The sequence below is a fragment of the Periophthalmus magnuspinnatus genome, chromosome 11 (genome assembly GCF_009829125.3).
Source record: "Periophthalmus magnuspinnatus isolate fPerMag1 chromosome 11, fPerMag1.2.pri, whole genome shotgun sequence".
NCBI lineage: Eukaryota > Metazoa > Chordata > Actinopteri > Gobiiformes > Gobiidae > Periophthalmus > Periophthalmus magnuspinnatus.
The window spans coordinates 15,290,863-15,304,987 of record NC_047136.2 but is presented as its reverse complement, the minus strand read 5'-3'; the positions used below and the strand labels follow the sequence as shown (position 1 = coordinate 15,304,987).

The window sequence follows — 14,125 nt, the reverse complement described above, 5'->3', positions numbered from 1 at the left end:
GAAACTGACATATTTGAGATTTATGTGGAGCATATTTCACACGTTTGGTTTACTCAAAGTTTAGGTTTTAGTGGAGGGTCTGTTTGTCACTTACTTTTCTCAGGAAGATGTTAATATTTGCCTAGAATATTCCACAATATGGCATAAACATGTTTCATTTATTCTATTCCAAGTGGTTTTATTGCCAAAAAAAAGAAAATACTTGCTTTTTTTTATGCCATTTTGTGGAACATTTCAGGCTAAACAACATCTCCATGGAGAAAAAATTTTAGACTGTCCACCTAAAAACTTTAAGTTGAAATAAATACATTCTATCACAAACCTTTACTTAGTAATAACAGTAGAGTTAGTTGTTTTACTTTATTGAGGCACTAATCTCATTCAGTTATAGTCACTTATAGTAGTATAAGTAATTGCAAGTAAGATTTGTAAAACTATTTCTTATCCAAAATACTACAGAAATGTCCTTATATCACATAACTACAATATTTCAATCCTGTTGTTATTATTAGAAACATTAGCGTGGCATCTTCTGACTGCGTTGTTATTGGTTGCCATAGGAACAGTCGTCGTGGCGCCTGCGGAGTCTGGAGAGTCTACACGGTTTTGTGTCACGGTGCACAGAGGAGCTGATCTGGCTCAATGAGAGAGAGGAGGAGGAGCTGGCCTTCGACTGGAGCCACGGCAACCCCAATATGAGCATCAAGAGGGAACTGTACTCTGTGAGTGTGGAGTAAATATACCAAATATTTATACAACATTTATAATATACAATGAAAATATTAAAATACTGTAAAACAACCCCTGTGAGTGTGGAGTAACTAACCCGTTGCAGCTGATGTCATCAGCATTATCTCGATGTGTGAAGCTAACTGTAGACACTGCTCTGTCTGAAGCTCTGTTAGATCTGAGCTTTATTTGAACATAATCTGACCTTGAAGAACTGATTTAGCTTCAACTACAACAGGTGAGCCAATTTGTGCTGTTAAACAAGTTTTTCACAAATAAAATTACAGTTACAATCTAGCTAGCCTTGGCCAACAATTTTTCACACTCACCATTTTTGTTGAAAATTAAAGATCTAAACAAGACCATTGACACTTGTTTTGATCACAGGCCTCTGAAAATGTGTTGTTTTTATTGAGTTTTCAGACTACAGTGTTTGCTAATGTGTGCATTGTGTCTCCATGGTAACTACTTAACATTGCACCATAGAGATACATGTAGAATGCCCCCAGTATGATGTCATTACAAAGTGTCAATAAAATAATGTACTATGAAATGTATTAATGTAAATGTTTGTAAAGTGTAAAGTCCATAAATGTACTGAAAACTCCATATACCCATTGGGCCATTAGATTAAAATTTTTTGATTTTTTTTTTAAATACTCTCACGTGATACTGTATGTGGTTGTTGCAAACTCTTCAGAAAATAGGTCAGTAGGATATTGTTTAAAATGAGCTTCTTGTATCTGGGACATCTGTTTTGTCGAGACTAATAGAGAACACGATATTTCCTTCATGTAAATATGTAGATGTCATTCCTTTGATAATCCCATATAATTTCCGGTTCTGTTTGTAGGAAATGAGGTTAGAGTTGGAGGAGAAACAGGAGGTGATGCGGTCGCTCCAGGAAACGGCTGGACGTCTGTGTCAGGAGAACCATCCCGCCAAACAAACTGTAGAGGTAACACAGAAGAAAACATGAAACATTTGTGCTTAGTATATTTTATTTTTGTGTACTAAATAAATTAACACTAAATAATAACTGCACTTTCTGATGCCTACTATTTTTATAGTCTTGATAGTCACGGACAAAGACCAAATTCACAGCAAACAAATGATTATTAAAAATTATTCAGGATTAGTAAATACTTCATTAATGCTTAACCCTAAACATTTAATTAAGTAGTTACTAAGCCTGTATCATTCTTAATATTAAAATCTTAATTTATTTGTTCATTATGAATGACCTATTCTCAATTGACTATTGAATTGATTGATGGAAAACTAATTTGGAGGCTTGTTATTTACTACCACAGTAACATTTTTCAATCCAAGAGATCAACAGCCTAATGAAACCTTTGCGACCATCATCATCTATGATACATCATCATTATTCATCCCATCAATATATATGCAAAAAGGGTCTCTTATGTTATCTTGTCTGATCTTTTATCATTCTCCATTTTCAGGCCTACAGTGCAGCTCTTCAGACTCAGTGGCAGTGGGTGAACCAGCTTTGCCTCTGTGTGGAGCAACATCTCAAAGACAACACTGCGTACTTCCAGGTAACTGATAAACTAGAGCTCGACAGCGATAAGAAATGTTAATTGCAATTTAAGCATTAATTAAATGGGATTAATAGCATGTTGCGTGCAAAGGTCAAAAAACAATATAATACATTCTTTTTGGCTCCTAAGTAGCACTTTATTTTATCATTTAGGCCTAAATATACTGTAGAATTCACTGGTCAAAAGAATTAATTGCAATTAAGGATTTTTTTTAGGGATAAAACGTATTACCAGCCTTATTACAAACACTATGTTTATATTTTTACAGTTACTACATTACAAATGCATTTATTTTGTCCCCAGTTCATGAGTGACGCCCGAGACAGCGAGTCATATCTGCGGCAGCTCCAGGACACCATAAAGAGGCAGTACACATGTGACAAGAACAGCCGGCTCAGCAAACTGGAGGATCTACTGCAGGACTCTATGGTGAGAATATGGACATTTTACACTGTTCATTTTAGGACAGGATTTTGTAAATGGATTCATATTTTTCATTTCATAAAATCAAGTTGACTACACAAATTACACAAAGTAAATTACATTGGATTACATGGATAATAGTGGTTGGATTACATGGATAACAGTGGGTACATTTACAGCGAGTAAAAATCAAATAACTAGAATAATCACTACCCAATAATTAGATCTAATTATGAGTCTGTGTTTACATGCAGAAAAGAAATGTGATCATCAGAAACATCTGCCCACATTTCTCAGTTAATCAATGGATTTTTAGAGCAAATGTTATATTTGGAAAACAAAGAAGAATGAATTTTAAAATATGTATTTATTTTTTTGTAATTTTTGTCTATGCCAGATTAGTTTACCTTTTTGCTTAATATTTCTTGTCAAAACCTGCACAGGTGTAAACTATCAGAATCAGATCACGCACATTAGATGTAATTGTTTAGTTGGACATTTCAATAATCTGATAACTCCAGAAGAGAGTTAGATAATATTAGTTAAAATTAGTGTAGCGCTTTGAGAGGCTTTGACAAGCCTGTAAAGCGCATTACAAGTGTAAGGCATTATTATTATTATTATTAGATAATGAATACATTTTTGGTGCACAGTCAAATGAAATTAACTTAAAAGCTGGGGTCATTTCATTTTGATTAATGGTTATTATTTAAATTTGTCCTTTGTTTTGGAACATAACAGTATAACAGTTTAATGTATGTGTTGTTGCTTTTGTTTTTACATTCTATCTTTATGCCAAGTGATACCCAATATAAACTAAACATATTTTTATCATTAATATTACACATTGGTTGGATTGGTTGTCCAATTAGTCAGTCAACCTCTCATGAAATATGTACAAACTCTGAAATGGTCTGATTGCCTAAAATGATGCCTTTTGTGACCTCTGCGTTTCATGTGTACACTCTACTGCCCCCTATGTGTGCACACTGTAATCATGACTTACCAGACAGCTCTCTCATAACACAAACAGTATGACTTCACTCCAGCTTTTAGCAGATTTGCACCAATAAACCACAAGTGTGAAAGTGTTAGCATCGCATCGCTAGCCCTGCCCCTAAGCTAAAGTGCCCGATCTGATCCTCACATGGAGCAGTGAAGTGTTGTTGAGTCATCCCCCTGTGAGCCATTTGTTCACGGACACATTAGCGCACACCTGACTTCAGACAGATGGTGGCATTGCTGAGGGCCATGCTCCACGGGACAAACCAACAAGCATGATGCAGGGTCAATAAGCTAACCGAAATGTACAGTAAAGGGGGTTATTAGCTTTATACAGCTAGCTGCTAAAATGATGCATTGTAATAGTTGCCATTTAATATAACATAAAGTCATAATTGTTCTTTTGAGGCTGTGGGTACTTTATTTTATTTAATTTTTTTAAGGCTATAGTTACTTTATTATCCTTTCTATGAATCTGTCAGCATTTAAATTTTCACTTTCAAAATAGATTATTATCTCATTTTATTAAGCTAGACATTTCGATGGTGACAAGATTTAGTCACTATCTCTGAAAAAACATCTATATTTTGCTTTCATCCTTTTCATGGGTTTCAGCTTCCTAGTAAAGGAATAACATTCATATTAAATTGTCAATTGCTAGGGCGACCATCCCCTTGATCACTTTTGTAACTGCACTATGTTTAGTCTACTTTGGATATTTGTATTTTTTAATGAACACATCTTCATCACCTCATTAGCAGACTTGAAAGGTTTCAGAGAACCACAATGCTTTACATGATCTAAACTTTATCTTAAATTGTCAGTGATATATTTAACGCACTCAATTTGCTATCTACCATTACGCCATTTCTAACCTGTATTAGTTTCCTTGTTCAGGAGGAGAAGGAGCAGCTGATCGAATACCGCAGCACAGTGGCCAGTCTGGTGGGACGAGCCAAAACTGTGGTCCAGCTCAAACCCCGAAGTGGAGAGACCCCCCTCAGCTCTACCATCCCCATTAAAGCCATATGTGACTATAGACAGATAGAGGTAAACCACATACATTTACCACACATTATCAATACAAAACATCTATTTTATTATAGGCTGTTTTAAACCAGTGGATTCTTGACCAGCCTATGTGTATGTACCTTCCACTTTACCTTACTGTACCAAATTCCTCTCCAAACTTTGTCCCAAGATCACTTTTGAGCTTCCTCTCTATTGATAACAACTTTCCATTTCCTATTGTGATCTAGGCTATAAATGTTATGTAAAGGCTATGCAATTTGTAAGTCATGTTGTTTTGTTAATTAAGTCAGTTGTTTAAAATTATGTTAAGAGGTCTATTAGAGCAACCCATCTGTAATCATGCAAATTGCTATATTAACAAAATGTCATCTATTGAACAGGACTGCATCATGAATATTACACATGTAGATGTCTGGTTGTCTATAGAGGTTATGGAGATGACGTCACAACATTATGATTTTTTTTGAGTGAGTTGCAACATAGAGTGTCAATGGCACGTAATGACATTTTCTTCTGTAAAAGCTCAACACACATCTAAAATGTGAAAGAGCTGCTTCGGGCTAATAAAAAATAGAAAAAAGCCTTCAACTCTGCTAAATATTTAGTTTGTACCTGACATCTAAAACAAGAAAATCAAGCAAACAGTAAAAAAAAAAACAGTTGGCTAAACAACAGGGACGCTGCGGACTACAGGCACATTTATCACTGATACAAACTTTGGGATCAGACACAGCTGAACTGAACCTTTCTTTCCTTAAATAACATGTTTCTAAGTCCCCATTTTGAGGAGATTAATTGTTGTGGGGCGAGTTGAAGTGCCCTTTATCTCCCCCATTGTTAGCAAGCAAGCTAAGTTCTGCACAGTCACTGCAATAATTTAAACTACTTTTAGTTTCCATTTTGTCATATAAAGCTATTTAGGACAGAAATTAGGGCAAAATAAGCAAAGAAACACATTTAGTTTGTTAAGCTGCCCATAGTTCTGCCTCAGTGCCACTCAGTCGCAATGTTGAGGGACATTTTTCAAATAACATGATGTCACTGCACAACCTCTATTAAGTCCACCATCTTTCCATTCAAAGTTCAAAATATATATTGTATTCCACATGTGCTAATAATAGCAAATGTATTAGCTTACTATTAAAGTCATTCTTAGAGTATATGCACTATATATTTACAATTAAACTACGCTGGTTAGTAAATTGTCTTTGTTCCCACTGTATAATCTTTTTGTTTGTGACCACTGTCCAGACTTGTTCAAAGATTAATATGAAAACGCCAAAAATACCCTTTGAAAGTTGCTCTACCAAAGTGCATCTTTCTATTTATGCTATACTTTTAAGCAGGGCTCTCAGTCTGGTCTAAAACGTTATAAATTATACATAAGGACTGTACCCTTCACTTTACAGCCAAACCATGCACTCTACAATGGACCTGCAGCTTTTGTAACTTTAAATCTCTCTCCTTCACCTCCTTCTGTCTATTTCTCCATCCCTCCTCCTCCATCTTGGTTTTGCCTCCATCCATTTACCCCTCCCTCGTTCCCGACACTTTCCTCTCGTCTGTCGGTCCGGTTGGCAAGACAAACGTTCAGGTATAGCTGCCTATAATCTGCCTCTCTCGCCTCAGACTCACACACACTGTACTGCCCCCTAGTGCTTACAGCTGGTTTCACATGTAATGGTCATAGGGCTGAATGATAATGGAGTTATATTGTCATTTTATTCTGGTCGGCAAACTTAAATTCACACTGCAGCATAAATTATAGGAGCTATTTATTGTTACATGTTTTGTAGGAATTTCCTGATTTGTGAACTATTAAAGGGGCTCTACCAGAAGTAATTTTTTTCTTGCCCCACTACAGTCGAATTGTAAAAACAGCTTGTAGAGTCAAAATAACACTGTTGCATACTTTTTGCATCTAATTATAAAACATTTTTATTATCCACTGACCAGAAAGTAGTGCTGGTGCATTGTTAGCATGCTAGTTCTTGTTAGCATTACTGTACCAGCAAAACTCTGGTCTCAGATCTGAGAAAGGTCTAAACTCATCACGGTAAATAATTAGGATGCAAGGAATGTGTACAACACCTTTAACTCACAATAACGTAATAACACATTAAACCCCATTTATTGCAATTTGACTTGCTATTTTCTATTTTCATTTTGTGAAAGGAAAAACACATCTATAAAGCAAATTGAATCATTTAAAAGTAGTCTGTAAACAGCACTGCATATAGATTTCAAGTATCACTAAACGAATACAGGTTGAAATCAGCAGATGGGGGCAGATGGGGCTGAAGTAGTCTGTGTACTCAGTCATTCGGCCATAAGCTTTCCCTGTTCCTGTTTTTGTATGTTCCTGTGGTATTGCATTGACGTGTGTGTAGTGAGGGGTGAGAGAGGGCGCGAGTGGGAGGCTTGGTCTAGTACTGCTTTAGTTTCTATGTGCAGCTAAAATATCCAACTATATTTTTTTAAAGCCATAAATTTATAATCCTATACGCCCTTCCCTGAGCTAGCTGGGTTATGTAATCATCGCTTTATAATTACCCTCTTGTTGGCGCTTAAATGACTTTTAAGTTACTGAGAAAACTGCTGCTTTGTCTAAACCAAATTCATATGTGCAGAGCAAAGCATTTCCTCGTGCAGTTTTATTTAATTTTAAACCTTATGAATATTTAAGTTCTGCAATATCACAAAATTCATGTGCGCATTTTGTGTTACATCCAAGTTTGTTGCTATTGATTTTTAATTTATCTGTTTTATCTGTTCTTTGTTCTCTCATCTTTCATTTTATCAACTCTATCTTTTTCCCTGTACCTAATTTAATTTTTTAAAATATTTTTTATCACTCCCCTTCATCATTTCTACATCTGACCATCTTCAACATCTCTTAACATTCATTGCTTGTTTTTTAACCTAATTTATCCTCATGCTCCATCTGGTCTTGCCCCTGTTTCTGCTCCATCCTCCCATTCTTTCTCCTCTGTCCTACTTCTTATTTCCTATGTCCTCCCTCCTTGCATCCTTCACCCCTCTCAGATCACCATCAACAGCGGCGAGGAGTGCGTTTTGGAGGACAACACACACCGGACGAAATGGAAAGTGATCAGTCCAACGGGAAATGAGGCTATGGTGCCCTCTGTGTGCTTCACCATTCCCCCTCCTAACCAGGACGCAATTGACACAGCTGCCAGGTGAGGGCGCAGAAATCACCTGACAAAGGCTAAAATTATACCTGATAGTCCCACATGTCCCAGCTCACAGATGGACTGGGTTTTCTTGGATTATTGTGAAATTTATTCAAATTGTTGAAAAGAAGATAACATGTTTGATATCCACCATCACAAGACATAGAAATATATTTAATTTACATGTACTTTACTACCATTATATTAAATTGCATTAGAACATTTAACATAATTTGGCAAAATATGAGAATAGTATCTTTTATAATCAAAATTGGGCCTAAACTCTTACATAATTTGAAACTTAACCTTGACGAGTCCGTGACTGAGCCAGGACCTAAAACAGAACCAAATCAAGTCTACATCAGGACTACTCCATTAATATCTGTTGCTGCTCCTTGTCAAGGGAGCCTTTAAAGCAGGGCTCGGCAACCTGTAACACCCAGGTTCCAAGGAAAGAAAAAAAACACTGGGAGCTGCAAATACTTTTTGACATCTAAAAAGAAGATAACACTGTGTATATTGTTTTTTATTTACCTTTACGCTTTGTATAAACAACTATAATGAGTTGCTTATGAAATCCATGAAGTGCCACAAAGACTTCTGCTCGTGAACTTTTGCGCACAGCGTCTGCAAATCAGAGCTGTATCTTCACACGGGACTGTGAGCTGTCGTCTGTGAGGCGTGAACGATATCTGTTTTTAACATCGTTCCGTGAGTGTGATGCTTATTTTGAGTGACGAAAAATAATAAAATATAATTTTTATTTTAATATTTCCAGAGCATAATAATCTTCCAATTTAAACTACAATTTATAAAAATAACTAACATAAATAAAATACAGGACTAAACTAAGCACTAGAATCCAGACTAAAATGGACTTAAACCAGGACAGACACCAAAACAGTATCAAACACATGTGTATTGTGTCCACAGGGCGGAGCAGCTGTACCAGAAGGTGATGTCACTTTGGCATCAGCTCCACGTGAACATGAAGAGTGTGGTGTCGTGGAACTATCTGCTCAAAGACATCAGGACGGTCTCAGCATGGACCCTGGACACAGTCAGTTTCACACACCAGTATTAAATCATACAGAACACAATTTGATTTAAATATTGTTTTATTATCCTAAGACTGTGCAGATATTAAAATTTGAATTAAGATCCATGACATGATTCAGTCATGTCTAATAGTCAATGATCATTTTGGGTCTTCTTTTTGGAGAAGTCTACAGCCTCTGTTAGTAAAAACATGTGTTTGACGAAGAGTTCAGACTTTGAAGGAATACATGTTTAATTTTTTTGAATACACACGATTGAAAGGCATTTTAATAAGACAAAATTAAAATTAATACAAAATTTTGATCAAAAAAATATTTGTGATTACTTTTTTGTGATATTGTCCAGACCTAATTTAATTTGGCACTCTTTTTTATGTTAAAACTCTTTTCTAGTTTTGGAGACTTCCAGACTCCCAGTTTTCTTCTTGATTTTGCTGCATCACATAGACAGGAGATAGACAGATATACTTCACATTGATTCATAATGCATTTAGTTCACTCAGAGGTCCAATATCATGGATTATTTAGTCCTTCTAAAGTACTCTTAGCCATCTGAGTTTGGCATGTCACATTTTTTTATAAAAAAAAAAATGAAGATCAAAAGAAGTAATGGAAAATTAGTACAGGAAAAGAATAAATCAGCCTTGTTTCTATGCAAACTATTCTTGACAGCAATGTAAAGTGGTTGAATTTAGGCAAAAAATATTAGCTCTAAGCAATTAGTATGATTGATGATGTTTCTGTTGGATATGTTTCAGCTTCATATTTTATGTAACTTTTTCAGGACCAGTCAGAGATAAAATATATAGTATTAAATTCTTAATCACTATGCCAGCGGTCCTAATTTCTCATCATTCTCCAGGTGCGGTGCCAGTCCCCTTCAGAACGACAGCAGACTTTAGACCACCTGGATTCTCACTGGTCGGATTTTGTGAGTGACAGTAAAGACAGCACTCTGTTCACGGCAGCAGAGATGCAGGAGCTGGAGAGAGACGTTCTACAGGCTCAGCAGCACTGTCAGGACCTGCTGCTCAACATGGAGACTGGTGAGAGTCATGCACGGTTTAGTACATACAGAGTATGTGGAATGAGGAACATGCTGAAATATCTATAATGCAAAATATTGACTGTCGGGATGTGTTCACTACAAACACCACTTAATACTGGAACTAAACCTGAAGCTAAACCCAGAACTAAAAACTGAACTAAACTCGGAACTAAAACTTTACTAGACCAGGCCCAAACCAAGTGTACATCAGAACTAACCTGGGCTCAAACATGGGCCAAGCAAGTACAAGCACCCTTATATTTTCTTTTTTTCTGTTTTTGTAAATTAAGGCTGAATGATTTGGGGAAAATATGCAATTGTGGTATAGGATTCGGTTCAAAGTTGACATTTCAAAAACTATTTCTAATTAAAAATAATTTACCAGCATTTATCATATTCAGTTTGTTGATAATCACAGTTTCACATTTCCTTGTTTGAATTACTATTTGTTAATATAAAAAATATATATTATTGCAAGTTGGTCTAAAAATGGTTTGACTTTGTCTTGTTCCAGTGGAGAAGGACGAGTCTGTGTCGAGGTCATATCTGTCTGAGCTGCAGGACATCAATCTGCGTTTGAATGAAGCAGAGCAGAGGCTGATGAGGAGTATCCAGACCCCTCTGCCCAGTCTACTCTCCACAGACCCCTCAGAGAACACCATCCAGATCACAGAGCAGGAGGTGAGGCGCCACCTGTGGGCTACAGGGAGAACTACCTCTCATTCATTTACTTTCTTACCTAATGTTCCCAAATGATTCAGAAGCACTGAACATGACAATCTATGGATTTTCAAGTGTCTTGAAATTGTACATAGATAAAGGCATTATTATTGTGAATTATAATGCAGTATAATGGAAGTGTCTATTTAATTCAACAGTTTAATTTAAAAAGGAATGTCTATCTGTCAATCATTTTCAACTTTTAATTTCAATGTTTAACACAATATTGATTCGTCTTTCTCCTTTGCTTGTGCCATCTCCAGAGGTCGCAGCTGGAGTTGGAAGACCTACGCTCTAGTTTGAGCGATGTGTCTCGTCGCTGTATTCGCTTCTTTGAGGAAAAACCCTCATCCTCCAGTATCCCCGCCCTTCGCTCTGAACTTAACTACGCTGTAGAGAAGACCGACAAACTGCACAACCTTTCCACTGTCTTCCTACAAAAGTCAGTCAGCTTTTTTTTATTGTGTCAAAATATATCTCACATTCATAGCTGTCATAAAAATTTCTATCTTTATCCTCCTGCTACAATTTCTATTCACGGGCTTCAGCTTCCTCTTTATGGTGAAATTTTGAGGAGTTTTGATCATTCAAAAAAATAAAATGTTACTTCTATTGCTTTTTAAATTGTTAATTGGTATGGCAACGGTGCTACATTTTGATCAGTAGTTTTGGAGATGCTCAGATCCAGTTGTTTAGCTATCTCAATTGAACCTAATCAAACTCGCTCCTTATGCATTCTTTGCTAATCCATGCCATTGACTTCTGTCTGAGGATACAGTGTTAATTTTGAACAATCCTTGTTGATAAAATGTTTCTTTGTTTGCTGTAGGCTAAAGACTGTTGATGTTTTAATACAAAGCCTGAATGAAGCAGAGAGAGAGGTCAAAAAGTACGAAAGCAGACTGAGTGAAGAAGACATTGTTCCTCCTGACACAGCCGCCATTAAAAACCTCAGAGATCAGCTGCAGGTGAGTCATGAACTACACTTGACTCTTAGTGCTGCACCATATGATTTAATAATGCTTGAAGTAAGAGTCACATTAATGTAAAATCATAAAGGAATAATTATGAACTACTGCATTACCAAGGCATTATTCAAAAACATTGCTAGGCGCTAATTACATTTTTTTCAAGTCATTAAGTAATTAAATTAGATAACATTTATTAATGTACATATTGATGGTAAATTGGTGTTACTATAATATTAAAACCTTTCGATGTCCTCCCTGTGTAGCGGTGGCAGGCTGAAGTTGCAGATCAGGAAGGCATTTTCCAGTCTCTTCAGTCTGAGGTGGTTCAGGCCAAAGAGGCAGGAGCTCAACTGAACAGAATCCACCCAGAACGCAGCCCTGAACTGGACCGCTACCAGGAGAAAGCCAACCAGATGAGTGAGAGGTGGAGCGGTGTGAAGAGACAGATCGAGAGCAGGTGAGTACAATGATAAAACTGATAATCGAAATAAGCAATAGAACAGAGGAAAACAATGAAAAAATGTCCAAGGGCTTATTGCAATACCCTTTGATACTTTGCATCTTAGACTTTAATCTGAACTTATGTTGGCACAACCTTACCATAAAGAACTGACTGAGTTGCCCATTTTTAATAGTAACCCATTTATTTATGTACATTCATCCTATATGACAGAAACTCAGTACACAATATTATATACTTGATTCTGGAAGTGAATTAATATATGATTTTATGATTAATATCACAGCAATAACAGCAACTTCAAATCTGATTGTAAACGTCATAAAAATCTATCTAAGAAATATGCGATTATCATGCAACAACTAATGCAGCATCAATATGGTATATGATATAGTAACACAGGTTAAGATGATCATCAGAGCTTGGACTGTCATAATGGGGTAAAGTCAGTCATGTGGTTTATCTTATTTCCTAATTTAAAACAGCACTTGTATGTATGTAACCTTCTGTGTGGCACGTCACCTGTTTGATCCCATAGAAATAGAAAGTTAAAACTTCTGAACATTCTCATTTTATTTTATGCCATACTGTGTAAAATTATAGCCAGAGGAACAACATTTGATTACCCCTAAAAAGTAACACACTGGAGCTTTAAAAAACATCATATATTAAATTGCCCTATATAGTCTCACTTTCACAAATCTGAAGCTGTTTGGTTCTAGCCTCTCCTGCCATCCCAACTGAAAAGAAGGGGTACAGACTTTCATTGAACTTATCTCTGTGAGTGCACAGGATGCACATATCCTCTGCATCATAGAAACACACTTTTCCTGAGTCAAAATCCAGCTGCACTCTTATTTTCTCAGGACATTTTTCAACTGGGATAAACGTATTACATTCACCATTGGTGTACCCTCCATTACCGTGCCATAGACACCAGATCCCATATTCTGGAGAGATGGACGTTTTTTCCTGTTTTTCTACTGATTTTTTGGCAACTCCGATTACCCAGTGTGGATGGTCCCCTACTTTCACATCCCATTGGTGTATTCCTGATGTTAAACCATGTGATCCCAAGACAGCAGCCATATTTGTGAACCTTTCTGGGTTTATTGGGGCTACCTCTTCAATGCCCCACTCTCCCCCCTCTCCCCCCTCTCCCCCCTCTCCCCCCCTCTCCCCTCTCTCCCCTCTCTCCCCTATATCCCACACAGGTCAGATCCTCAGATAATTGGAGGTATCTGTTTGCTGTGTTTGGGTCCAAAATGATAGGAGTGTATTGGACCGCATGCTTCATCCTCTTCCAGACTTGATAACCCAGATTTCCAAGGATATCTGCCTGGTTCAAGAGTAGCCCCTCTGGTGGTGGCTGTGAGGGAATACAGAAGTATTGGCAATTAGTTACATTTATTGTGTTACTATTATTTACTGAATAAACCATTGTAATTCTACGTAGCATAGGGGGTTTCCATTGAGACACTATAAAATCACATAATAATAATTTTAACTAATTCATATTGGTTTGAAATTATATTTTTTCCTCATTTTTTCTGAATTATATATAAATATATATTATTTTAGGCAGCTGCTTGGCCCAAACAAAATATTGGCCTTTTTTGGAGACTGAAGGCCGATACAATAAAAAGACCAAATATCTGCCCCGATATATCACCCAACTGATATATTGGTCTGATTAATTCCAGTGTCTGTTACCTATGCAGTGGTTGGCATTTTATTTAAGGAGGTAGAATATTGAATTACAATTTTATGGGCCAAGTAGTGCAATTCTAAGAAAAACATTACATTATTCTGAAGTGATTCATTTTCTGGCTGTTGCGCTCACCTTTCGTTGAGTCTGTATCTTGGTCTGCTTCATCTGTTTATAGTGTGTCAGAAACTCCACTGCTCCTCTTTGCAGTTGTC

General features: G+C 36.6%; 1 protein-coding gene across 1 annotated transcript in view; it reads left to right on the top strand.

Moving 5' to 3' along the window:
* Positions 1–14,125, top strand: part of macf1a (microtubule actin crosslinking factor 1a) — a 175,159-nt gene that overhangs the window by 46,269 nt on the left and 114,765 nt on the right. Inside the window, 12 exon segments of the mRNA XM_055225486.1 lie at positions 561–722; positions 1,583–1,687; positions 2,196–2,291; positions 2,598–2,723; positions 4,617–4,769; positions 7,797–7,951; positions 8,879–9,005; positions 9,866–10,049; positions 10,566–10,732; positions 11,035–11,213; positions 11,601–11,739; positions 12,006–12,199. Coding sequence (XP_055081461.1) covers positions 561–722; positions 1,583–1,687; positions 2,196–2,291; positions 2,598–2,723; positions 4,617–4,769; positions 7,797–7,951; positions 8,879–9,005; positions 9,866–10,049; positions 10,566–10,732; positions 11,035–11,213; positions 11,601–11,739; positions 12,006–12,199 — 1,787 coding nt within the window.